Source organism: Neofelis nebulosa, chromosome 8 (genome assembly GCF_028018385.1).
Source record: "Neofelis nebulosa isolate mNeoNeb1 chromosome 8, mNeoNeb1.pri, whole genome shotgun sequence".
In the NCBI taxonomy this organism is placed as follows: Eukaryota; Metazoa; Chordata; class Mammalia; order Carnivora; family Felidae; genus Neofelis; species Neofelis nebulosa.
In genome coordinates, this window is record NC_080789.1 from 8,981,730 (window position 1) to 9,008,740 (window position 27,011).

At 40.5% G+C, this 27,011-nt stretch overlaps 2 protein-coding genes across 11 annotated transcripts in view; one reads left to right on the forward strand and one right to left on the reverse strand.

The window, feature by feature from the left end:
- The window catches only part of GRAP2 (GRB2 related adaptor protein 2), a 67,884-nt gene extending 59,187 nt beyond the window's left edge, over positions 1-8,697 (reverse strand). The window contains exons 1-2 of one of the 4 annotated variants that reach the window (XM_058741218.1): positions 8,585-8,697; positions 2,855-2,995 (exon numbers count right to left, since the gene is read on the reverse strand). The gene's annotated coding sequence lies outside the window, so the exon portion shown is untranslated. Of the gene's footprint in view, positions 1-2,854; positions 3,181-8,584 lie in introns of those variants that run through there. The other 3 variants (XM_058741217.1, XM_058741220.1, XM_058741219.1) reach the window with 3 other exon arrangements.
- ENTHD1 (ENTH domain containing 1) overlaps positions 8,687-27,011 on the forward strand; it is a 106,470-nt gene continuing 88,145 nt past the window's right edge. For 2 of the 7 annotated variants that reach the window (XM_058741210.1, XM_058741215.1), the window contains exons 1-2: positions 9,121-9,236; positions 14,009-14,506. In XM_058741210.1, the coding sequence (XP_058597193.1) occupies positions 14,104-14,506 (403 nt within the window). In that variant the 5' untranslated portion in view covers positions 9,121-9,236; positions 14,009-14,103. Of the gene's footprint in view, positions 8,904-9,120; positions 9,237-11,233; positions 11,356-14,008; positions 14,507-27,011 lie in introns of those variants that run through there. The other 5 variants (XM_058741211.1, XM_058741212.1, XM_058741214.1 and 2 more) reach the window with 5 other exon arrangements.

Genomic DNA, 27,011 nt, shown 5'->3' on the forward strand with positions numbered 1-27,011 from the left:
TACTCGAAATCTAATCAATGTGTTAGTCAAAGCTTGGAGTTTACAGGAAATACAGGGGGCAGAGGAGTAAATTAAATGACACCATGAGGGAACAACAAATCCAGAACATGGGGCATTCTACAAGATAACTGGTCTAACTCTTCAAAAAAATCCAGTTATTAAACAAGAAGACGTAAAGGCTAATTGCAAAATGTGCTTTTCTTTATAAAAATTAGATCCTACTTTGTTTTTAAAGGTACAGAAGGTGTTTGGAGATCAGATGGTGAAGGTTAGATATGGTCTAAATATTAAATGATATTAAGGAATTAGAGTTCATCTTCTAGGTATAATGTTAGTATTGTGGTTATATAGGAGAATGTCCCTATTCTTAGATGTGTACCCAATTATTGAGGAGTGAAGTGTCATTTTGTCTGCAACTTACAAGTACTTCAGAAAGAAATCCAAAAGGATGGAACACATATGGTAAAAAGATAGCAGTTGGTGAGCCTAGCAGGCGAGTCTAGAGGTATTCGTTATACTAATACTTCGACTTTTCTTTATGTTTGGACAATTTCCCTCACTTTCTTCATAAAATGTCTTACATCGTCTTTGGAGAGCATATAAGACTTTTATCTTCCTGTACTTAGTAATAATTTCTTTTCATTCTCTATAATGTTTGTCAGTGAATGCATATTTAAAAAGAAAAGTGTTTTTAAAAATTGCTTACTGACTGTCTATTGGCTCAAGCTTCTTGAAACCTAATATTAACATTGTTGAAGAGAGCTCAGTGCCTAATACAGGGTCTTAATATATAGCAAATGCCCAGTACATGTTTGTAATGCTTACTTGTTAAATTTATTTTGTTCCTGAGAATTTTAAAGTGGCAGGCGAAAGAAAGAAAGGAAGAAAGAAAGAAAGAAAGAAAGAAAGAAAGAAAGAAAGAAAGAAAGATGGAGACACATGAGGCTGTGTTGATCCTTTACAGATCAAGATATGCTTTAGCAAATACTCAAAATGGACAAAATGGGGGCCAATCAACCCCATCTTTTGATTCAAATAACTTAGGTCTCAAAGATTCTTGACCAAATTTTGAATTTGTTTTATGAATGTATGAAAATGAAGAGTCTATCCCTAGGATGAATCCAGCAGCAACTAACTGTTACTTGTTTAAGAATTGGTATTATTCTCTGAGAATCACGCAATTTGTGGGAATCGAGATCAACTTCACCTCTTCCAGAAGGCAGCGGTTCTAAAGGAGATGGTTTCAGGCAGTAAGGGATATATATTTTATATAAAAGTGGAAAGACAATGACCAAGTTTCAAAGAAATAATCCATAATGATATAATTTTGCATTTTCATAGTGCCTTTTTCCCAAGGCACTTAACATCTGTGCGAACTCATTTATTCTTATAGTATCCCAATGAAATAGGCTCTATGAAGAGCAACTGAATTAGACTTATGAAAGGAATTTCATCAGGACCGAAGATGCAGAAGATATTCAGAAGAATATCATATAAGCAATGGAGGTATTACTCATATTGATATTGAGCAAATTGATAGCCTCCCTCCCCTCTGTGTCAGTAAAGTCATTTTAAAAAAGAACCTATCACAATTTAGGGAAAATAAGATTCCTGTTTACTACATGAGAGACACTCCAAGTCCAGTCTAAAAAGGTAGTTTTATTCAATGACACAGGCCTCTGTCTACAAAAAACAAAGTTCTCGAAAAGAGTCCAAATAATCATTTTTCAAACTTGAAATCTAAATGCACTTAGATGGCTCTAGATTTACATGGTGTTCTTTGTTTACCAGTGGATCCTTTTGTAAAGAGGTTTGCTTTAATATTATGTTATAAACATGAAGTTTTATAGACAATATTGGGTCTACTTATAAGCAGAATCTACTTATATTAAATGTTCTTTCTGAAACCAAAAATAACAAACAAAAAGGTGACCCAACTAAAGAACGAATCAGTCGATGATAAATGCAGTTGTGTAGAACAAAAGATGCTTCGGCCTGAGGATTCCCACCCTCAGACGACATAACATGAGCACATGCAATCTTTTCCATTGGATTTTTAGACCCTAAACGTTTCCCTCTTAATTTATCTGGGGATGTGTGTTTTCAGTACCGTGCAGATGAAGTTACACATACACTGGTAACAAGGCCTCATTCCAGGCACGTAAACACGGTATTGTTAAGTTAGGGGAATCCTTGGTGGGTATACTCAACCCTCATATTCAGGAGCAGTTGGGACAGAGAGCATAAAGGAGTTTGTCTTCAGACTCGATGCCTGAACTGGACACCATCCTAAGGACATGGCGCTAGTTATCAATAAAGAGACAAAGATTGACGATATTCTCTCAAAACCTATTTCATTGTAAAGTTTTCTCTTTGTAAAGAAATCCAAAGTGGTGTTCTTTGTAAAGGGAAGATAAATATTAAGAGAAATAGAAATGTAAGTAAGACAGCAATCCTGGCCCCATCGTGCCAACGTTCACTCATTTCTGCACAGCCCGTCATCCCCACCTTCAACAGGGATTGAATGCTGACTGTGGAAAGGGAGGATTTCACCTCTGTAATGGGTCTCAAGTCTCTCCCTGGGGTGGCTCAGAAGCCAATTAGTGGAGAATTTTGTGTGCTGGGCTAGGTAAGGAACAAGTTCCTTTGCTGGAAATTGAACCCCATCACCACAAGCATTGAGAAGGCCAAAGATTCACAGACCTTTGCTGATGGACCACAATGTGAAAAAGCGATATTTAGAGAGCCCATGGGATTCATTTTAATTCAATTTGACTCACAGAGAATATGCTGCAAATTGTAAAACTGTTCAAGATCTCTAGAGTATATGGCCCGGTGTTGTATAATGACATACCTTTTTGAAGAGAAGAGGTTGAGTCTATGTCTTGGCTTTGACACCAAGTTAATAGAATCCTCTCTTGCAAGAAGGAAGGTGAAGTCTCACGTCAAAATTACTGCATGTCAGAGTACAGGTCCACCTTGTGTCTTCCAAGGACTGCATTAAAACAGGGTACAAGCTCACAGATCCATTAATAGTGTTTCCTTCTCTGCCTTATTTCTTACTCCCTCCTCCAAACTACCCCCCGTTAGCCCTGTAGTCTGTAGGCAAACCACACAGGAACTAGCAGATACAAGGGCTACAGAGAGTTGGGCGTGAGCCTTAGATTATGCGGTTTTGTTTTCTTGCTGCCAGAGTTGAACTAAAATGCAGGAGGTTCTCTGAAACACTTTTGCTTCTTTTTGCTTGGTTTCAATTTTAACAATTTCCCCCCCGAACAATTATGTTCACATAAGAAAATCTCTAATCCTAGAGATGATCCATCAACAAAGCTGCTGCCGCTCTGAAGGAAAGCTCCCATTTCCTCTTAGTACATTGAAGAATCCAGAGAAAAATTAAGACTTCTTCGGGGAACTTATTTAATATCACCCTGGGATCACTCACAAAGTTAAAATCCCAGCGAAAAATGCTTTCTTAGTACACTCAGCCCATAATATTATTCTTAGTCCGTAACATTACCCTTAATGGGGGGAAAAAAAGAAAGAAAGAAAGAAAAAGAAGCAGCAGTTTTGAGCCAGGATTAGTTCTAACCCCAGTTTTGCCAGTCAGGCACAAGCTGGGACTGGTTACTTAGATTTTTGAGATTTCCCTTTCTCCTGAGTTGGTTGGGCTAAAGGACTCCTAGGATTTAAAGATTTTTCACTGACCTAAGGTTGTTGTCACCTTTAGCTTCCTTTGTTCTAACCTTAAAATTTGTAAAAAAACAAAAAAACAAAAAAAACCCAAACAAACAAAAAACAACGCCCCCCCCCCCCCCCCGGTAGGTTCCCATACCAAGTGCAGCCTGTGAAGGCCTCTTCCTCTCTTTGCTCTTGCTAGAAAATGGATTGCCAACGCTGCATCTTTGCACAAAATAAGAGATGTTGCTACTTGCTACGTGATACCAGTCAGAGTTTAGGGACTAGGCCCAAGAGAAAGAGGGAAATGTTGGCTCACAGGCTCTTCCTAGCATTAATTCCTTGAAGGCTAAGAAGGAGGGAATCATATAAGACTCAGTTTGGGGGCACCTGGGTGGCTCAGTTGGTTGAGCATCCGACTTTGGCTCAGGTCATGATCTCAAGCTCCACGTTCTTTGAGTTTGTCAAGCCCCATGTCAGGCTCTGCGCTGACAGCTCAGAGCCTGGAGCCTGCTTCAGATGCTGTCTCCCTCTCTCTCTGCCCCTCTCCACTCATACTCTATCTCTCTCCCCAAAATAAAAATAAGTATAAAAAAATAATAAGAAAAATAAGACTCAGTTTGGAGTTCTAAAATTTAGACTCACGCTACATTATGAGATGATATCCTTTTTTAACTTTTCGCCCCCTTGTACCTAAATCTTGTTTGAAATTTCCTTTTTTTGGGAGGGGGAGTTCTCCTTGGTTATAATTGCTCAGCAATTTTATTGAAATGGAAAAGAAGAATCTGGTTTGGAATCATCAGCATATTTTGGTCACAGTAGGTGCTCAATAAATATTTATTGAATGAGTTAAAGGAGGTCATTTGCTATTCCCAACTCCTTAATCCAGGATTTTCTTTTTGTTAATGCAAGCTTGTTAAATAATGCAAGTTGTGTCTGATCAGAGTTCCCACTATTTCCACAGGTTATTAAGATAGAATTTTAAAGGTAACAGCAGGTCATGGACTTTAGAACAATAAACATCTCAACGTTGGCCTTAGTGTTCTTCAGTCTTCATGGTCTAAGGACCTTTTTGGATTCCATCATTATACCCAGTAGCTTCATAGCCAGTTTTCAGACACTGAAATCCTCTGGTCACAGTCCTATCCCAAGTCAGTGGTTTCGAAGTTGTTGAACAGTGAGAGTGGGAAGGAAGGAGAAAAGACAAGTGGATAGACAAGTGGATACTGTAGGAAGTATCAGGGTGTTTTCAGCTTGCACTGTAATGAGGAAGCTGCTTTTCCACAGGGTACTACCCCTCGGGGAGCAGAATAGAACCCTTTCCCTTACAAGTGTGGGACAGAATGCAGAACAGGAAAATCTCAAAAAAAGAGAAGTTATTTCAATAGTAAGTAATGATCAACAGACATGTTATAGAGCATATTGACAGGAGAGTGAGCCACTCTACTGATCTATTTCATGGATGCTCTGTAATCGAGCAAGTGCAAAGGCAGAAGCTAAGAATAAAGACTCTAATGCGAGAATGCTGGCACAATCCTGGGACACTCCGAAAATATCAGCAAAATTGGGAGGATTCAAGAATATGTGAAATCTGGACTTCTCCATAATAGAGAAATTTTCTTTTAAAACCATACTCATTTTAAAAGTTTCAGCAGTTCCTTTTGAGGGGTCATTGTTAATATCAGAATTTCTTGTACATAATTATGTTTAACTTACCTTTATGGTAAAGGGTGTACTCATGCAGTAGTACAGATTCAGACATTCTCTTTCCATTCATTCAGTAAATAAAGTTTGAATACCCACTCTGCATTAGGCCTGTTCTAAGTGCTGGGAATATAGCAGGGAACCAAACATAGTCCTTGCCCTCCTGGATCTTACCTTCTGTCAGACAGAGAAATAATTACATATATCAGATGGTTGTACTACTATAGAGAATCATAAAATGAGGCAAGGGTTGGAGAGAGTGTAGCTGACGTTGGGGGGGCGGGGGTTGCAATTTTATTGGGAGATCAAAGGACGTTTGAGCTAAGTCCAGAACAAAGTGAGGGAGCCAGGCTGATGGCTCTCTGGGGAAATAGCTTTTGCAGGTTTAGGGACCGGCAAGTGCAACGCCTTATGGTGGGAGCGAGCTTGATACAATGAGTGAGGAGGAGAGGAGTCAGGATGGAGGTGAGAGAGAGAGCAGGGGCCGGAACACATAGGACCTTGCTGGTCATAGTTTTATTCTGAGTCAAACAGGAGCCGATGGAAGATTTTGAACTGGGGAGTTACATGATCTCGCTTGGGTTTTAGGCTTTAGAAGCATCACTCTGATTGTTGTGTTGAGATTAAATCATAAGGGAGCAAGAGGAGAAGCAGGGAGGCCAGTTAGGAAGCTACTGCAAAAGTCCTGGCAAGAGAAGCCAGCAACTTAGGACAGGTGGTAGAGAGTGGAGGTGGTGGGAAATGTGTGAATTCTGAATATACAGGGTGACCACAAAGTCTGGAAACATCAATGTTATTACTTTCCTGTGAATTACACTGTGGCATTGATGAACCATTTATCACCTACCAACCTCATATTACCCAGACTTGGTGGCCACCCTGCATTTAACGGTGAGCTGATGATAAGATGTGAAGTCTGGGCGACAAAGAGGGGTGTCAATGGTGACTCCAAGGTTCATGGCCTGAGAAGTGAGAAGCAAGGATGTGTCATCACTGAGATGGGGGAACAAGCTTGGAAGATCCAAAGTTTGGTTTTGGACATATTAAGTTTGAGATGTCTATGAGAAAGACCAGTGGGGATGTCAAGATAGATATGAGTCTGGAGGTCAGGAGAGGTTAGTGCTGGAGATACAAACTTGAGAGTTGTTGAGAGAGATGGAATGTATTTAAATTTATGAAACTGGATAAAGCCACCCAGGGAATGGATATTGATAGAGAACAGACCCCTTCAAAGTTGAGAGGTCAGAGAAATGAGAAGGAACCAGCCAAGGAGATGACAAGCAACGAGATCCTAGAAACCAAGCGAAGAGAACTGTTCACTTTTACAAAACTCCAAGTTCAGGGGGGAAAAAACCACACCAAGTCATAATTGTAAAACCGTGTATTTGGTGAGCTACAGTACTGCACCTAAATTATGGTGCCCCCAAATGGAAGAAAGCAGAGAAAGGCCTCTCACATTATGTCACTTTAATGAAGTTAATTCCACTAGGTAGAGAACACTTTACAGTTTTGCTGAGCCTAATCAACTCCCTTTCAAAGACATCCGAAGATCCATTCCAAAAGGAGGAAATGAATGGGTTTGAAAAGGAAAAACTGGGATCCAACCTTTTCAAACTGCAACAGGTGGACTTGTGACTGAGAATGTCAATGGAGGGACGCCTGGCTAGCTCAGTCGGTGGAGCATGTGGCTCTTGATCTCAGGATTGTGAGTTCGAGCCCCACATTGGGTGTAGAGATTACTTGAAAATAATATTAAAAAAAAAAAAAAAAGAGGGGCACCTGGGTGGCTAGGTCAGTAGCCATCTGACTTCAGCTCTGGTCATGATCTCGCGGCTCGTGAGTTCGAGCCCCACATCGGGCTCTGTGCTGACAGCTCAGAGCCTGGATGGAGACTGCTTCGGATTCTGTGTCTCCCTCTCTCTGCTCCTCCCTCACTCATACTGTCTCTCTCTCTCAAAAATAAATAAACATTAAAAAAAAAAAAAAAAGAATGTCAATAGAGCTCAACATCAAAGACCAAAAATTGGTCCTTGGGGTAGAGGAAAGGGCATAGATTGGACACTGAAAATTTGGGTCAAGTTCCAGCCAAACAGCTTGCTAGTTGAATATCTCTGGGCCAATTTGTGTAACCTATTTGTTCCTTCCAACTCAGCTCAAGTTCACCTCTTCCAGGAAGACTTCTCTAATTATGTAGATTTAGACAAATCCTCTTTTTACTCCCCAAACATTTTTATCCCAGCAACTTATTATAATTGCTAATTTATTTTTGTCTTTTTAATTAGACTATTACTTCTTTGTATTCCCGTAGCTCAACATCGTGCCTGGCCCTTAGCAGGTGCTCAATAATGTAGAATGAATGCATGTTCCCCAAACTCAACTTCCTCATTTGTAAAATGAATAATTATACCTACTTTTCAGAGTTCCTTTGAAGTTTACATAAGATATGCCTAGAAAAAAATCTTCATAAACTATCACTCACTGTATAAAATACTTGCTGTCTGTCCCCCACTGTTTTATAGAATAACAGCTTAGCATGGCATTCAAGGCCCTGAACAATCTGTTTCTAGGCTACCTTTTTAATTTCCCTCTGGCTACTATCCTCACTCCTCTAAATGATAGCCAGCTAAGCAATATTATAAACACACCAGCTTCTTTCATATCTCCTGCCATTTTATATTATAATTACCTACCTACGTGTCAGTACTGATCGTGAGATCTGTTAAAATAATAATTATGATTGAAGTCGTAGGAGCTAAAAACAAAGTTACTTTCATCTGTGAAGAATTTTGCTATTGTCTAAGTCTATTCCCTCCATCCTGGCGGAATATCGGCATAGTCTTTGAAAACATGGGCTTGATTATATTTTCAATGCCTACCAGGTAGGATCACCTAGCAGTATGGACAAGGTCTTTCATGACCTGACTTTCCACTGCCGTTTCATCTACCTTTGCTGTTCCACAAATAGCCTTTGAGAAGCCACAGGAACTGCAGGACTTGCAGTCTGACCAAGATAATAGGCTCTCTCAGCTTTCAAGTCTTTACACATGATGTGTCCTTTGCCTCTAATGGGCTCCTCCACTTTGTCTATCCAGTGAACTCCCTGTCATCCTTTAAGATTCTGATGTAAAGCTTTCCGTGAAACCTGCCCTTAAATACGCCTTGGCAGAATTAGATGCTCTCTCCTCTCTTATTACCAGATACATACCTTGTCACAATCCTCTGTGACGGTGCCTGTCACCTCCACTAGTCTGTAAACTCAGGCAGCATTGGACTCATTCTTCCTCTCTGGGTCCTTACGTCCTTACAGCTTAGCGGGATCCCTGGCACGCAGTGGGCGCTCCGTGAAGATCGGGTGAATATTTCAACGACTGCGCGTCAGCGGTACCCGAAGCCCTCACTGGGGGCACTCTGTCACTGCCCATCACACACACTGCTCTTTTCATCCCTGGAAAACTACCATTATTACACTCCTTTGAGGTGGAGATCAGCTGCGGGTGCCGGATCCAGTCAGTTAAAATACATCGGTAACACAAATTGTAAAAACTTCTCTTTGAAAGGAGGAATAGGGCAGCATCATAGCTCCGTAGGTTGTGAAATGAAGACATTTGCCTTCATCCCACTTGATAGCCCCAAGTTGGATCATTTTAACCCCTCCCGCCCCTTTTGCTGGACGCCCTGGGAGCAGCGGGCACCAGACCTCCCACAAGCCGGAAGTGAGGGGCCGGAAGTGAGGAAGCGGAAGTGGGGAAAGGCATGGGCGCTGGCGCCCGGCCGCAGGAGGCGATCAGCCTGGGAACGAGGGGCTTGAATTTGAGCAGAAAAAGGCCCCGACGCTGGTGGCTGGATCTTCCCCTCAGGTAGTAGATTCTTGTTTGTGGGTGCAGGCGGGCACGGAGGGGCTGCTCCCTGCCTCCTGTCCCAGGCCGGTGCCGTCGCTGTGCGGGTGCGGGCGCGGGCGCTAGGGGGCCGAGGCCACCATGCTTTGCGTGAGGGAAGGCCCCCGCTGTGTGACGCCATCATGTCACGCCCTTCATCTAGAAGCTTCTGTGCGGCCTAACCTTCCCCTCCAAGTAAACTGCGGGCTCTCCGACGGCAGTCAGTGGGCTGGTTCAGCCGTGTGACTCCATGTGACTTAGGGCCTGTGTCGCCCTCAGTGGTCGTTCTGAAGTGGTTGTCGAATGAATGAAGAAATGGATGCCAAGGAAAGACCCCGTCTACAGGAAGTTGATTCTCTCTCAGCCTTCACCCTTCATGTTCAGAATTCTTTCTGGAGCATCTCATTTCTTCTTCTCGACAGTTCTTTCTGTGTGGTGATTATTCTTTATGCTGCAGATGAGGGAACAGGGGCTCAGAGAAGTTGTTGAGCCTTGATTAGGGAATGGCAGAGCAGGACCTCAAATCCAGGCCTTTGGAATCCTAATTAATGAGATGAGGTATGCGAGGCGTGAGTACATTGTGAGCATTCGAAAAAGAGTAGCCCTTTATTCCGGGAGGGGTCTGTGTCTTGTGCATCTTCCCCCCGTTTCTTTTTTTTTTTAATTTTTTTTTTCAACGTTTTTTATTTATTTTTGGGACAGAGAGAGACAGAGCATGAACGGGGGAGGGGCAGAGAGAGAGGGAGACACAGAATCGGAAACAGGCTCCAGGCTCCGAGCCCTCGGCCCAGAGCCCGACGCGGGGCTCGAACTCACGGACCGCGAGATCGTGACCTGGCTGAAGTCGGACGCTTTAACCGACTGCGCCACCCAGGCGCCCCCCCCCCCCCCCCCCCCCCCCGTTTCTTAGAATGGAGTCTGCTACATGGTAAACTAGAAAGCTAACAGTTGATTGAATTAATGAACATACAGGAGGGCTCCAAAAAGTTGGTTTCTCTGCCTCTTGCCGTATTCTTCCCGTCGAAACGGTAACACCTCCTAATGCCATCTTGGTATTCTCTGTAGTCACTCACCCATGACAGTCTTGTCCAGAACTTTTTTTTTTTTCTCCTGGGTAAACTTAAGTCTATAGGCAGAACCTATAGCACTCTCTTCGTAGCACTACCCTAAATGGATCTTTCCAGATGCCGCTTGCGCTCGGCCTCTTCGATGCTGCCCTTGTTATTGTCCTCGGTCGTCGGGTATAGTCCCTTTCGGCTTCTCCATCCCTTGTTCTTGATTCTGACATCCAAAGAGTTTTGAAGACCAGTTTTTCCCTCAACTCATTTGGCCGCAAGACCTGAATTGAAGTGAGCCATTTGTCTTTATTTATTCCAAATACGAACAAGTTTTTGCAGTCATGTTAATGTTTGTTTGTTCCGAGCGCCCACCCCCCCACACCTTACTGTGGTTATCATGTGACTTATGGTAGAGGCACTGCATTACCCTTCAAAAGTCTGAGGAAAAACCTTGGGTTTGAATTCCATAATGTCCCTTGATAGCTTACAGGATTTCCTGTTGTGATTAAGGTAAAGTTGGGGGAGGAAACAGCGTTTGCCAAAGCATTGTGGAAGTAGGTAACTCTAAAAAGAGAACCAAGAGACCTCATCCCGTTGTTTATTTTGGAATTATTTAGGGAAAAAAGCCCCTTAACCAGACACTGGTTTTTGCATGTTGGGATCATGTTTTAGATTTCTTATGTCATCCACAAAGCAATACAAATGGTAGATACTCAAGAAATACTTACCGATTAATTTGAAAAGATTTGCTCCACACTCTAGGATTTTACTTGACAGTTACAGGACTGTAATATATTTTTCGAAATATCGTGTTCATAATCCAAAACTGCGGAGCCAATGCAGGTTTATCCCAAAGCAGAGTCACTCAGTCATTTGGGCATTCACTCAACACCTGTTTCTCGAGTATCTACTATGTTCTAGGTACCTGTTGGGCAATAGGATTATACTGCCTTGTAAATAAGATGGTCATGGTCCCTGCCGTCACGGAGCTTCTAGTCTGGTGGTGAAGAAAGCAAATGACAAATGCACAAGTACAGATCGTGGTAAGTGCCGTGAAGGAAATAAACCTGGTGCAGAAAGAGTATCTGGGAAGATCTAAGTAGTTAGTGTGCTTGCTGAAGGCCTCCCGGAGGAGGTGACCCAGCTTTGTGACATAGAGTATCTTACTTCCCTCCGTTTCTAAGTATTCTAGGGGTTAGAGTAGCCAGACAGCCAAAATTCAGGTGTGCAAATTTACCCTCTCAGGCATCACTTCTGTCTCAGATGTCATGTCACCGTAATTACTATCTCAAGTCTCTGATGGTGTGAGTAAACTGAACATTTGCATGTAGTCCGGTGTCTAAAACACATAAAACCAACATACAATTTACAACTAACACCAGCTGAACTTGTTAATCTGAAAAGAAACCAATAGCAGAATGGTGTCTTACATATTCTCTGGTCGTGTCATAAAGTACTAATGCATTAGTAAAATGATAGTAATTCACCTAGCCAGACTTTTTTCTTCGGGGTTTTACTAATGGTTGGGAATGTATTTAATTTCAGTATAATGTCAAGCACCTCCATTTTAAACTGCCCTATTGGATTGAAGCCAATTATTTAGATATTTTCCTGGGGCAGAAAATTTATTTAAGAAAGCATTTTTCAAATGCAATTTAGAGAATATAGGAAAACCTAAAAAATTAGGATTTTCTTCCTCCAAAATATAGATAGGTAGCTAGCCAAAAAAAAAAGGAAAAACGAGCGTGTTTGATGACTGTTGTTCATCAGCAGGTTATGATTCTAACAGGTTTGTGTTTTTTTTTTAATAGACTTGTGAGGAAACAGATCAATATTTGTTGCTCTAAGCCAGTGTCACAGTGCATCTCTGCATTGACTGAGCTTTGGTAGAAGGGAAAAAAGGACAATAGAAAAAGAAAGCCCTCATGGTTGAAAATTTTAATAGCTTATTGAAACACATTATAAATCTGGTTTTTGCTGCAGGAATGAGTCAGATAAAAATGCCTGTGTTTGAAGTGCAAACAAGAGAGAAAATCAGAAAATTGTAAAAACACACAACTTATTGTTTTCTTCCTAGGGTTGATGATGGTCAATTAAATGTTAATATAAGAGAAATGTTAATTAAACTGATACATTTTCTATCTTGCGTATTTGAGGATGTGTTGTACTTTTACAAAAAAAAAAAAAAAGTTGATTATCCCCTTCTCTTATTTTTTGAAAAAGAAGGGATAACTCATTTAGTTTGCTTCGAAAATTTATGTCTTCCTTAAATACACACACAGAAATTGATCAAACCTGAGCTGGGAGTTGTGAAGGTCAAGGAAGAAAAACAACACTGAAAACAAGACAAATTTGTTATGGATTTTAATGTTTTTCTTTTGTGTGTGTGCCGTTTCTCTAGTAAAATCTGATTATAGATCGTTGAGGCTTCACTGGCTCTGGATGCTTGTCAGGGCTCGAAATCAATTTAGTGCATGATCTCGGTGGCCATCGGTGGTGAATCACCAGGGAAAATGCAAACCAACTGACCCACCTTAATGCAAAGCAATGACAAAGGAGGAAGGGAATGGTTTCATGTGAGCTGTGAATTGATCAGAAGCATCATTTAAGGTTTTGGGGCTGCAGATCTCAAAACCTTAAAACCATTTAAGGTTTTAGCGTATTTTGTGTCAACCTCAGTGGGCACGCTTTGTGCGCCCTTGTTCTGGGATCTGACAGATCCCACTGATAATCACTCCACGTTTTAGGGAAGTTGTTACCCCATTTGAATTACACTATTGACATTGTTTAGTCCTAAACACATACTTCCTTTACTGAAGCCCAGTAAAGAAAGTAATTTAACCTTTTCCTTGACCTTATTAACCTTACACATGGGTCGAGGGTACCCTGAGTTAGATGTGGAGTCTGCTGAGGTGCAGCTCCTTGCATTAATGGTCCACAACCCTCCCTACTTTCAGATTAACAAGAAAGCAGAACATATTTAGATCTGATTCTAGTGACTTGTAGTTCTAAGAAGAATACAACCACGGGGTCACTTGATGACGCTAAGACTCAGTCGTTAACCATCTTAATTACCTTTGGGACACACTATTTTATACAAGACAAGTCTTAAGCATGAGATGTCAGAGCACAAGTTCCATTTTCTTTGTTTTTAATGTTTATTTATTTATTTTTGAGAGAGAGAGCGAGCGAGCAGGGAACAGGCAGAGAGAGAGGGAGACACAGAATCCGAAGCAGGCTCCAGGCTCTGAGCTGTCAGCACAGAGCCCCACGCGGGGCTCGAACCCGCGAACCGTGAGATCACAACCTGAGCCGAAGCCAGATGCCTCACCGACTGAGCCACCCAGATGCCCCCCCAAGTTCCATTCTCTGAAACTGACTTGCCCACTGTCCATGTAATGCTTTAAGATAATTTTATTTCTGGCCAAAGAGGTTGAGTGATTGAGTGAAAATTTTCTGCAGAAACGTTTAGGACTAAAAACACCACCTATATTTCTTCACATAATATGGGCCAATCCCTCATGAGAGATTTTCCCATACAGCTCCTAGGAGAATTTTATGTAGTGCCCTCAATTCTGGCTCCTGTAAGTGAGGGGCTGATTTCTAAGTAAAACTACATTTCTCACACTGACTTGGTCTTCTGTAGACTTCTCAGAAAAGCTTTCACTTACCTATTTTTTGTGCTTTGCTTTGCAGGAAATTGATGCCTCGTCAAAATGGAGATTAATCATTTGTGTTTGGGAGCAGCAGAACTGGGGGCCAATCACCTCTCAATTTTATAAACCAATTATATGAACTCCTTTTCCGTTGCTCACACCCCCATCCCACCTTCAAACTTCTTACCGATGGCATTCAGGAGGCAAGTGAAAAACTTCATGAAGAATTACTCAGATGCCGAAATAAAAGTCAGGGAAGCAACTTCCAATGACCCTTGGGGTCCTTCTAGTTCTCTCATGTTAGATATCAGTGACCTGACTTTCAACACAATTTCTCTGTCAGAGATTATGAATATGCTATGGCAGAGACTCGGTGACCATGGGAAGAGCTGGCGTCATGTGTATAAATCCCTTACGCTCATGGATTATCTCATCAAGAATGGATCAAAGAAAGTTATCCAGCATTGCAGAGAGGGGTTCTGTAAACTTCAGACACTAAAAGATTTTCAACACATAGATGAAGCTGGAAAAGACCAAGGTAAAAGCAATGTCTGTGGTGTGCCACTAAAGATGAGACGTTTGGGAAGGGATCGTTTTGAACCAGGGGAAAGTTATGCTCAAATGTATTAGCTCCCTTTCTCTGGGACAGTTACAGTTTCCAGAAGACTTCGTGTTGACTCTTCAGTGCCTTAGAGAGCAATTTTCTTTCAAAGGAATGTGTAAAACTAACACACGTAAGGTTCCCGATAAAACGATAGCTCGTAGAAGATGAACAAAGTGAATAAAACAGGAAGCATGGCAGCTTGGTGTAATAAGGTCACTGTAATTCACAATTATAACTGGACTGGAATTTAGTCATAAATGTAAGGAAGCGTTTCCACAGACTCCAGAATCCTCAAAGACTATCTAGATGGAAGTATAGGAATACAAAAATTTAGGTCATAAAATAATTTTGTCGGGGGTGGAGGAGGAGGTGAAGTAGGGAACAGTTATGGGGAATACCAAACTGAGATGACTTGGAAACGTCTGGTATTCTGTAATGCTAAAAAACCCAAGCATTTCCTCCCCATCTAATGTAAAATTATAATTAGCATTTAAAGTGAATAGTCTTATGAATCATGAGAAAAGGATACAATTCAGTGCAGTCTTTGTGTGAAGCATACATTTTTAGAATAGACCTTTTTTAAGAGCAGCTTGAGATTTAGAGAAAAGATTTCCAGATTTACACAGAAAGTACGGAGTTCCCACATACCCTTCGCCATCCGCACACACTGCCTCTCCAGTTAACATCTCGCATCAGTGTGGTACGTTTGTAACAATTGACTAATAACCAGTACTAACACGTTCGCTAACGTCCTTTGTTGACCTTAGGGTTCACTCTTGCTGTTCTGTTCTGTATCATAATAGTTTCACTGCCTTGAAAATGTCCTGTGTTCTACCTGTTCCTCCTTTCTCCCCTGCCTGGGACCCCTTGGTAGCCACTGATCTTTTTATTGTCTTTATAGTTTTGCCTTTTCCAGAATATCATGTAATTGGAATCATATACGACGTAGCTTTTTCAGACTCCTTTCTTTACTTGACAGTCTGCATTTAAGATTCTCCCATGTCCTTTTTATAGCCTGAGAGCTCGTTTCTTTTTCTTTTTTTCTTCGCATTTTAAAAATCAGCTTTATTGCAATATAATTCACGTGTCAGACAATTCACCCATCTAAAGTCTACAATCCTATGGTTTTAGGTATATTGTTAACTTTTAAAAATTGGGATAAAATGTAAATAACCAAATTTGTCATTTTAAGCATGCAATTCCGTGACATTAATTACATTCACAGTGTGGCACAACCATTGCCACTGTCTACTTCCAAAACTTTCAGCACCCCAGGCAGAAACTCCATTAACTGTGGGGCACTTGAGTGGCTCAGTTGGTTGAGCGTCTGACTCTTGGTTTTGGCTCAGGTCGTGATCTCACAGTTTGTGAATTCAAGCCCTGTGCTGGGCTCCATGCTGACAGTGTGGAACCTGCTTGGAAGTCCCTCTCTCTCTTTCTCTCTCTCTCTCTCTCTCTCTCTCTCTGTCCCTCCCGTGCTCACTTTCTCTTTCAACATAAATAAGTAAACTTAAAAAAAAAAGCACCTCCATAATCATTGGGCAATAAAGCTCTCCTGCTAATCTCTAACCTACCTTCTATCTCTATAAATTCACCTCTTCGGGGTACCTCATGGAAGTGAATCATATAGTATTTGCCCTTTTGTTTTTGGCTTATTTCACATACTTGATGTGAACTTCATTCTTTTTGTAGCTGAATAACATTCCATTGTATAAACATACCACATTTTGTTTATTCATCCGATGGTGGATTCTTGGGTTGTTTTCACATTTTGGCTATTGTGAATTGGGCTGCAATGACAAAAGCCTACAAGTGTCAGTCTGAGCCTCTGCTTTCAATTCCGTTGGGTGTATACTTAGGAGTGGAGTTGCTGGGTCGTATGGCAATTCAATGTTCAGCTTTTTGAGGAACCAGTAACTGGTTTTCCTTAGCAGCCGCGCCATTTTACATTCTTACCAGCAATGTAAGAGGGTTCCTGTTTTTCCATATCCTTGACAACACTTGTTCTTGTCCATCTTTTTGATTAGAGCCATCCTACTGGATGTGAAAAGAGTATCTCGCTGCGGTTTCAATTTACATTTCCCTAAAGACTAATGATGTTGAGCATCTTTCTATGCCCTTGTTGGCCATTTATATATCTTCTTTGAAGAAATGGCTGTACAAATCCTTTGTCCATTTTTAATTGTTGGTTTTTTTTTTTCTTTTTATGTGTTGAGTTTTTTATATTCTGGATACAAGACCTCTATCTTGTGACTTGCAAATATCTTCTCCCATTCTTAGGTTGTCTTTTTTACTTGCTTGATTAAATTTTGATGAAGTCCAGTTTGTCTGTTTTCCTTTGGTGCTTGTGCTTTAAGGGTCATATGTAAGAAATCATTGCTTAATCTAAGGTCATGAAGATTCTCACCTATGTTTTTTTCTAAGAGTTTCAGTGTTTTAGCTCTTCCATTTAGATCTTGGATCTAAATTTTTGTGTATGGCGTGAAGTAGAGTTCCAGTCTCATTCTTTTGCGTGTAGATACCCAGTTGTCCCACTACTACCTGCTGAAAAGACTATTCCTTCCCCCATTGAATTATACCGGCACCCTTATAAAAGTCAGTTGACCATAGATGTAAGGTTTTATTTCTGTACCCTCAATTAAAAAAAAAAAAGTTTATTTATTTATTTTGAGAAAGAGAGAGCATGAGCGGGAGAGAGGCAGAGAGAGAGAGAGAGAGAGAGAGAGAGAGAGAGAGGGAGAGAGAATCCCAAACAGGCTCTGTGCTGTCAGTGTGGAACCCGATGTGGGGCTCGATCTCATGAACCAGGAGATCATGACCTGAGCCAAAACCAAGAGGCAGATGCTTAACTGACTAAGCCACCCAGGCATCTCCTGTTCTCTCAATTCTGTTCTACTGATCTATATGTCTATATGCCAGTGCCACACTATTTTGATTACTGTAGCTATGTAGTAAATTTTGAAATAAAGGCGAGTCCTCCAGCTTTGTTCTTTTTCAATAGTTGTTGTGGCCTTTCTGGGTCCTTTGCATTTCCATATCAAGTTTAGCATTAGCTTGTTAATTTCTGTAACAAAAAAAAAAAGCAGCTAGAATTTTTATGAAGATTGCACTTAACCTGTAGATCAATTTTGAGAATATTGCCATCTTAACAAACATTAGTTCCTCCAATCCACAAACACCAGATATCTTCCCTTTAATTTAAGGTCTTTCTTTTTTCAAAAATTTTTTAACGTGTATTCATTTTTGAGAGACAGAGAGAGACAGAGTGCAAGCGGGAGAGGGGCAGAGGGAGAGAGGGAGACGCAGAATCGGAAGCAGACTCCAGGCTCTGAACTCTCAGCACAGAGCCCGATGCGGGGCTTGAACTCACGGACTGCGAGATCATGATCTGAGCTGAAGTCAGTTGCCCAACCAACTGAGCCACCAGGCGCCCCACACCTTCTTTCATAAATCTTTTGTAGTTTTCAGTGCACAAGTCTTACATTTCTTTCGGTAAATATAGTCATAAGTATTTTATTCTCTTTGGTGCTATTGTAAATGGAATTATTTTCTTCATTCCATTTTTAGATTACTCGTTGCTAATGGATAGAAATACAACCGTTTGAGTTATTTTTGTATATTGCTCTTGTATCCTGCTACTTTGCTCAACTTGTTTATTAGCTGTAATAGTTTTTGTTTTGTTTTTTTTAAAAGATTCCTAAGGATTTCCTGCACGCAATATCATGTCATCTGCACATAGAGATAGTTTGACTTTTCCTTTCCAATGCGGATGCATCTTATTTCTTTTTCTTGCTTAATTGCCCTGGCTAAAACCTCCTGTACAACGTTGAATAGAAATGGTGAGAATCAGTTTCATTCCTGATCTTGAAAGGAAAGCTTTCAGTCTTTCACCATTAAGTATGATGTTAGGTGTGGGTTTTCATAGATGCTTTTTATCATAAGGTTGATGGAGTTGTTTTGTCTTGTTTTGTAATGTTTAGTTTGAGAGCGAGCGCATGCGTGCAGGCAGGGGAGAGCCCAGAGAGAGGGAGATAGAAGCTCTGGGCTGACAGCAGAGAGCCCGAGGCTGAGGCCAAGGCAGGGCTCGAACTCACAAACCGAACCCGTGAGGTCATGACCTGAGCCAACGCTTAACTGACTGAGCCACCCACGTGCCCTGCTGGAGTTCTATTGTTAGTTTGTTGAATGTTTTTATAAGGAAAGGCTGTTGACTTTTGTCAAATGCTTTTTCTGCAGCTACTGAGATGATTATGTGTTTTTTCTCCTTTATTCTGTTGATACGGTGTATTGCATCGATTGATTTCCATATGGGCACCAACCTTGCATTCCTAGTATAAATCCCACTCGGTCATGGTGTATATCCTCTTTATTTTTGAAGTGTTTACTTAAGGTCCGGTGTGACGTTTAATGATGATATTGGAGAATATCTTCTTGGTTTTTGATCAGGCTAGGCTTCTTAATCTCAAAATTGTGAAGGCATCAACTTCTATGAGCATTAAATTAATCATTAAACTTAAAATAAAATACTGATTAAAGTTTTGCATCCCCAAGAATTAAGTTTTAAAAAGGCCTAATATTTTGGATAACAGTGAATGGAATGTAATCATTTTTGTACTTTACAGAGCAGCTATTTTATCACTGTGCTGAGCACTATGATGATTTTTTTATTTTTAAGTGGAAAGAGAGAGGATCAGCCCCTACTCTGAAGAGTTTGTGAGCTGTTTTGAGAGATAAAGTAGATAAGCATGAAATTGTAAGCAAGCTTGTTTATGCATTTATACCTTTTATAAGGTATGGTATATTTGGATATGTTTAAATTCACTATCATAAAGGTTTTTCAGATTTCTTAACAGCTGAGCTTAAGATCAAAGAAGTAAGCACATGTATACTATTTTGGGCTTTGAAAATATTCTTGATGACTTGGTAGCATGAAAAGAGCAAGAAACATGCAAGTGAGAACTGAATTGTCAACAGAAGCATCGTATATTCATTTGTTGATTATGGAAGTGACAGTGGTTATTGATTGGTAACATTGGCACACAGTATTCTTCAAGTTAATAGATATTAATTAGTGAAAAATAATTCTGTTGGGGGAAAATATTACCTATTTCATCTTTATATTTTACACATTTCTCTTTTTGTATTTGTTTCCCAATGAGTGTAATATACTAGAATAGTAGTTCTTGGCATAATTTATACATAAACAAACATATATATATATATATATACACACACACACACACACACACACACACACATATGTGTATATGTGTGTGTGTGTGTGTGTGTGTGTGTATATATATATATATATATATATATATATGTTTGTATGTATATATACACACATACAGAATCAGTTTCATTCCTGATCTGTATGTATACACATATATCCTGATCTGTATGTATGTATACACATCTGTATCTGTATGTATACACATATATGTGTGTATATGTGTATCTGTATGTGTACACATATATGTGTGTATATGTGTGTGTATATATATATAGATAGATATAGATACAGATATAGATGTAGATATATGCATAAAATTTTGTGACTGATAGGGTGTGTGGTCAGAATAATTTGGGAGCCACTGGCTCTTGGGATAAAGTCAGGCCTCTTAGCATGTTCCCAATTGACATTTCTACTCTTATTTCCTTAGTCTTCTAAGCTAACATATTGCATCCAAGCATTCCTAGTGTATTATTTGCTTTCACATCTCTGTGCTGATACTTCAGATGTTTCTTCTTCCCTGTACTAGTTGTTTCCTGCTGTCTGTTTGTTGAGTTCCTACTTAGTCATCAGATCCTAGCTCAGGAGGCTTTTCCTCTATGTCTCCGACTATGTCTTCTTTTCCTTACTGGGAAGAATTAATTGCTGTGGCGTTTTATTCATAATATCAGTGAGGTGTTTTTTACAGTATGTTTTATCCACTTTATATATGTGCGTGTGTATATATGTTTATCCTTAACTAGATTCTGAAGGTACATGTCATGTGATAATCATCTTTTTACCAGCAGGCCTTGGCACGTACTAGACCTCAGTAGATTTTTAGTGAATGGAAGTCATAAAAAAAGCAAAAGACTTGAGATAGGAAACGTGATCCCTGAAAAACTACTCAATAAGAATGATTTTATTGTATCAGAAAAGAAAAGCAGAGAGTGAAGTTTGTATTGAGAAATTAACGGAAGAGAAATTGTAGTGATCCAAGTGATCTGTAGCTGGATCCTACCTGAGATACAGGCTGTCAAGAAGAGGCAAAGAAAAAAAGATAAAAATAGAAGAAATTATAGAAAAAGACTTTTGGGGGGGTTTCCATGATTGGCTTCTACACTTGGCGTTCCCTTTGCCTGAGTGTTCATCCTCAGATACCTGCATTGTTTTCTTACATACTTCAGATCTCCGCTGAGAAAGTCATCTTTTTAGTGAGGCCTCTTATCTACCCTATTTATGAAAAATCAGCCCCATCCCACAATTGCACTGATAGGCCCTAGCCACCTTCTGTTTTAGTTTTCTTCATAGCTTTTCTTATCTGACACAGGGCATGTTTTATTTTATTATTTATTGTCTATTTCTTCCTACTAAAGCATACGTTTTATGAAGGCAGGAATTTTTTTTAATTTTTTAAAATTTATTTTATTTTTGAGAGAGAGAGAGAGAGATAGCAAGGGGAGGAGAGGCAGAGAGAGGGAGAGGGAGACAGAATCCTAAGCAGGCTCCATGCTGTCAGCACAGAGCCCGAGGTGGGGCTCGAACTCACTAACTGTGAGATCATGACCTGAGCTGAAATCAAGAGTCAGATGCTTAACCAAACTGAGCCTCCCAGGTGCCCTGAGAGCAGGAATGTTTTATGTCTGCTTTGCCTATGCTTTATTTCCAACATTACAACAGCAGCTATCACACAGCTCATGCTCAGTACTTCATAATAGTATTACAGTAGTCCCCCCCCCCCCATTTCTTAATGTTTATTTATTTGTGAGAGAGAGACAGCACACATGGGACGGGCAGAGAGAGGGGGACAGAGCACCTGAAGCAGGCTCTGCGCCGACAGCAGAGAGAGCCCGATGCGGGGCTCGAGCTCACGAACTGCGAGATCATGACCTGAACGGAAATCGAGAGTTGGGTGCTTAACCAACTGAGCCACCCAGGCGTCCCTACAGGAGTCCCCGCTTTATCTGTGGTTTCAATTTTCACAGTTTCAGTTACCCGTAGTCAACTATCGTCCGGAAGCAGATGAGCCTCCTTCTGATATGTTGTTCAGAAGGCAGGTAGTAGCCTAGTGCTATGACACAGTGTCTCCATCATTCGCTTCACTTCAGCTCATCACGTAGGTGTTTTATCTCACATCATCACATGGAGAAAAGTGAGTGGAGTACAATAAGGTATTTTGAGAGAGAGAGACCACATTCATGTAATAACTTCCGTTATGGTATAAGAATATGGTATAAGAATATGGTATATTCTTATAATTGGTCTATTTTATTATTATTGTCGTTAATCTCTTACTGTGCCTAATTTATAAATTAAGCTTCATCATAGGTATGTGTGTGTAGAAGAAAACACAGGTAGGGTTTGCTAGTATCTGCAGTTTCAGGCATCCACTGGGGGTCTTGGAAAGTATTCCCGTTGGCTACAGGGGGGAAAAATTGAGAAAACAACTCAGAGAACTTGGGGAACAGGAGGAACTTGTTTTCAAGTAGTTTGTTAACATTTCAAATGACTTTCCCAGTGTTTCTCTTCAACCTCCAGACAGTTTTTCAGATGAAGTAAATTTAAAGCAATGAGTCTAATTGTTAATTTGAAAAAAATTTATAATAAATACATGATTTTTACTGTGTTTCCAGACTTTGGGGGACACTCTGTATTATATTTATTGTAGTTCTTTTTTTTTTTTTTTTTTTTTTAGGTTGACAATTGGACACATTGCTTTATTTTTTTTTAATTTTCTTTTAATGTTTATTTATTTTTGAGACAGAGAGAAAGACAGAGTATGAACGGGGGAGGGGCAGAGAGAGAGGGAGACACAGAATCGGAAGCAGGCTCCACGCTCTGGGCCATCAGCCCAGAGCCCGACGCGGGGCTCGAACTCACGGACCGTGAGATCGTGACCTGAGCTGAAGTCGGACGCTTAAGCGACTGAGCCACCCAGGCGCCCCTGGACACATTGCTTTAAATTTAGAGGTACTTTACCTGAAACAGTGTCTAGAATGTATAGAAAAACAGTGAATGTAGTAACGTAAAATGTAATTAGCATACTATGTAAAAATAAGTTTTTTTTCTGTATTCCCTAACTTTTTGGACCCCCTATATTAGCAAACAAGTTTATGACATTTAACTATGTGACAAAGACTCTTCTAACCACTTCATATATGTTAACTCATTTAATCTTCATAATAACCCTTTGAGACAGTTGCGGTATTGGCCCCATTTTATGAGGAGGAAAGTAAGGAAGAAAGGAGGTTGAGTAGCCAGTTCACACAGCTAGTTAGTGGCAGAGCCAAGATTATAAGCTCGATGTTTTGGCTCCAGAATCCACGTTCTTACCTACTACAGTACATTGTTGAATGACTGACGGACTGAATGAGTGACGTTCTACTCCACCCTGTCAACCTGTGTCATGTCTCCAGACTTGATCGCGCATTTAACTAGTTACACGTGGCAAGGTGGGACACACAGGAAGGACCTGAGACCTAAACTAGTTCTGCTCATTAATCTGGGACGGGAACTGAAAAGTTTGTCCTTTTTTGCATCTGTTTAAGTTGTTTTAGGTCAAAGATGGTACAAGAAATGTATACCTTATAGTCTGGTGGCAATCGTGGCTTAAAAAAAATCCTTCACGCAAATCTAATTTTATGGTCTCGGGCAACTAGCTAGACACAGTTGGCGTGATCGGGCCAGTTTCTTTTCTCTTAGATTTAGGGCCCATTGCAAGGTAGGCTCAAACTCATCGGGAAGGGGGCCATGTTCCTGCAGGAGATTCAGGGTCTCCAGCTGATAGTCCTGAATCTCCTTGATATTCTCAGGTAGAGTAGAACATTGTCTCCGTTGTGTGCACAGCGCCTCTATACCTCTGTCATGCCTCTGTCAGAGCACATTTATATACATGCCTGTATCTCTTGCAAAACTGTGAATTTCTAAAGGGCAAGAGCAGTGTCCCTAGCCCTTAGTACATGCCTGGGGGTGGGATCACTCAATAGATATTAGATGAAGGGATGATTAATATCCTAGTACTTTTATACTTTTAGCGGGTTTATAGCAACTGACTTTCTTTTAGGAATATAAAAAATATAAATGTCAAAGTCGATTCCTTTAACAACAAAATTCCCATTTATTCACTATAAATTCCTTTTAAAAATAGATTTTTAATGCTAACAGTGCTTTATTGAGATATAACTTATATACCACAGTTTGTTTACCTATCTTCTGTTGATGAGCATTTGGTGTGTATATAGTCCTTGGCTATTATGAGTAAAGCTGTTACGAACATCCTTATGTAAGGCTTTTTGTGGACATACATATTCAGCTCTCTTGGGCATACACTTAGTGTGGCATTTCTGGGTCATAGGGCAGGTGTATATTTAACCAAAGTCGTCTTCATTTTTTTTAATGTTTATTTTTGAGAGAGAGAGAGAGAGAGAGAGAGAAAGCACAAGCAGAGGAGAGAGAGAGGGAGACACAGAATCCCAAGCAGGCTCCAGGCTCCGAGCTGTCAGCACAGAGCCCGACGCGGGGCTTGATCCCATGAACCATTAGATTATGACCTGAGCTGAAGTCGGACGCTTAACCGACTGAGCCACCCAGGCGCCCGTAGAGCATTTTCATGTATGGTATATCATGTGATCTGACAATACCTTATGAGGAATGAAGGATGTGTATTATCTCTCTGACACAGATGAGGCGCTAACGCTCAGATTGTTCTTTAGGTAAGGTTGCACATTTCATTAATGACTGAACATGATTAATAGTCTAATACTCTTTGGTCCTATTCTATTATGCTAGGCAGCCCCTCCTAATTGAGTTTTAAAAAATATCCTAACAGAGTTTCACTGAACTACTAGAGTGAACTTAATTCAAAGGGTCTGAAAAATACCCAATTGAATGTTTCACACCATCAAATTATTTATTTACAGAAATTATGGTATTCCTTTTATAAAACCAATATAGGTTCTCAGAAACGTGTGCATTAAAGTTTATGTACTACGTTATTCTCAATTAGTTAAGTCCTGAAATTGCAGTTGATTTCATTTAAATGGGCCATTGTATATACACACACACTCATATATTTAAATTCGAGCTAGATTTCTTTTGAAAGGTACATTTTAAAAAGACAGCTTTTCAGTGTTGTTAAAAACTTGTGTTAAGCAGTTTTACTAGAAGTAGCATGCATTGGTGACGTTACTGCCTTTTTTGTTTTCTACTGTCATCATCAGTCATCCAACTTGGGAAATTAGACCCTTCACATTTATATCCAGCGCTGATTTTGTTCAGGCCTCAAGGACTGGCCCTTCCCAATCAGCTACCCATTTGCTCACGAAAATTAAATGTCTTGGAGTGACATTAGGAACTAATAAGCCTTGTACGCCAGAGTTAAGAGATACAAACTAAAATGTAAAAAGCAAACTCTCTGGAAGATGTAATACATTTATTTTAAACTTTTTTTTTAATGTTTTTATTTATTTTTGAGACAGAAAGAGACGGAGCATGGGCAGGGGAGGGGCAGAGAGAGAGGGAGACGCAGAATCCGAAGCAGGCTCCAGGCTCCGAGCTGTCAGCACAGAGCCCGACGCGGGGCTCAGACTCATGGACTGTGAGATATGACCTGAGCCGAAGTCAGATGCTTAACTGACTGAGCCACCCAGGCGCCCCTGTAATACATTTATTTATATTTATATTAGTTTACAAGTTATTAAAATCAGTTGTTTTTGAGGAGGTTGTTTTTTGAGTTCAGTTTCTCAGAGAAGAAAGGAGAAAGGAGAAAACGCGTATTTGGGCCAGGAAGGGGTTTAGAGAAAGACGGAACATGGGCAAGTAGGAGAAAAAAAGAATGACTGGGATTTCCCTTTCAAAGTGACTGTGATAAATTAAATAGAGGCAAGATCTCTGGAAAGAGTGAGTTCAAGAGAAAGAAAATATCTGAAAACGTGGAAGAATTGATTTAGATATTGGTCAGCTGTGTCAAGGCTCCAAAAGCGGAGTCAAATCTGAGGGTATTCTTGTACAGGAGGGAGGGAACGTGGGGGCATGAGACGGGCAAATCCCAGGCAGTGTGGTGTAGTGGCTAAGCACGCGGCACGGGGGGTGCGTGATGTACCTTACAAATTCATCAGACTTGATTTTCTCTCTACAACGGTCACACAACAGGAGTCCAAATTCTCTAACCACCGAACCCACCTGATAGATGGTGGTGGGTTGATTAGCTAATGCAACGGAGTTGTGCTCATTTACAGAGAGGTGGGTTCATTAACACAAGGCCACTGACCAAATGTGATTTCCTATAACCAACATTTTTGTAGTTTTGATGAAGTCATGAATTTCTTTTAACAAACATGCAGGCTTTAGGTCATCATAAGCCTGTTCTGCTATTGTTAAATAAAAGTTATATTACTATGATGGGGCGCCTGGGTGGCTCAGTCGGTTAGGTGTCCGACTTTAGCTCAGGTCATGATCTCCCAGTTTGCAGGTTCGAGCCCCGCATCGGGATCTGTGCTGACAGCTCAGAGCCTGGAGCCTGCTTTGGATTCTGTGTCTCCCTCTCTCTCTGCCCCTCCCTGGCTTATGCTCTGTCTCTCTCTCAAAAATAAATATTAAAAAAAATATTTTTTTAAGTTATATTACTGTGAGTTTAAACAAAATCTTTATACCTAAAACAGTTGAGTATTTTGGGTCACCCTTCGCTCCTTTTCAACAAATGTAGGTGTTAGTAATCGTGACAGCAAGAAGCACACCTTGAATCTATTTAAACTTAAATATACCTGTCCGGCCAGTCTTCCCACGTTCCTCCTTGCTTCCTGTTTGCACATGGACAGCAGAGCAGGGCAGACAAACAAGGGAGAGTAACCAGGTTAGCACTTCGGTGCTATGTCAATACAATCCTTCTCTTCTCAATCTTGTCATCAAATAAAACAGCTTACATTTGTGCACTGAATTCAGTCAAAGAAATAAAAGTCTGCATTTTGTTATTTTTATGGAGCCAGTCTCTACCTTCCAGCTTATTATTAAGTCTATGACTTTTGGAGAGTTTTTTTACTCCCCGTAAACTTACTTGTCTCACCTGTAAAATGGGCTTCGTGCGGATGTGAGATAATGTCTGAAAGTCAGGCACATAGTAAATCGTCAGTATTAGCTAATGCTATTGTTCCTTGGCATATTTCGACTTTAATTTTGTTTCCCGCAGTGTATATTCACGTCCAAATAACGCTCAATACAACCATCAGGAAG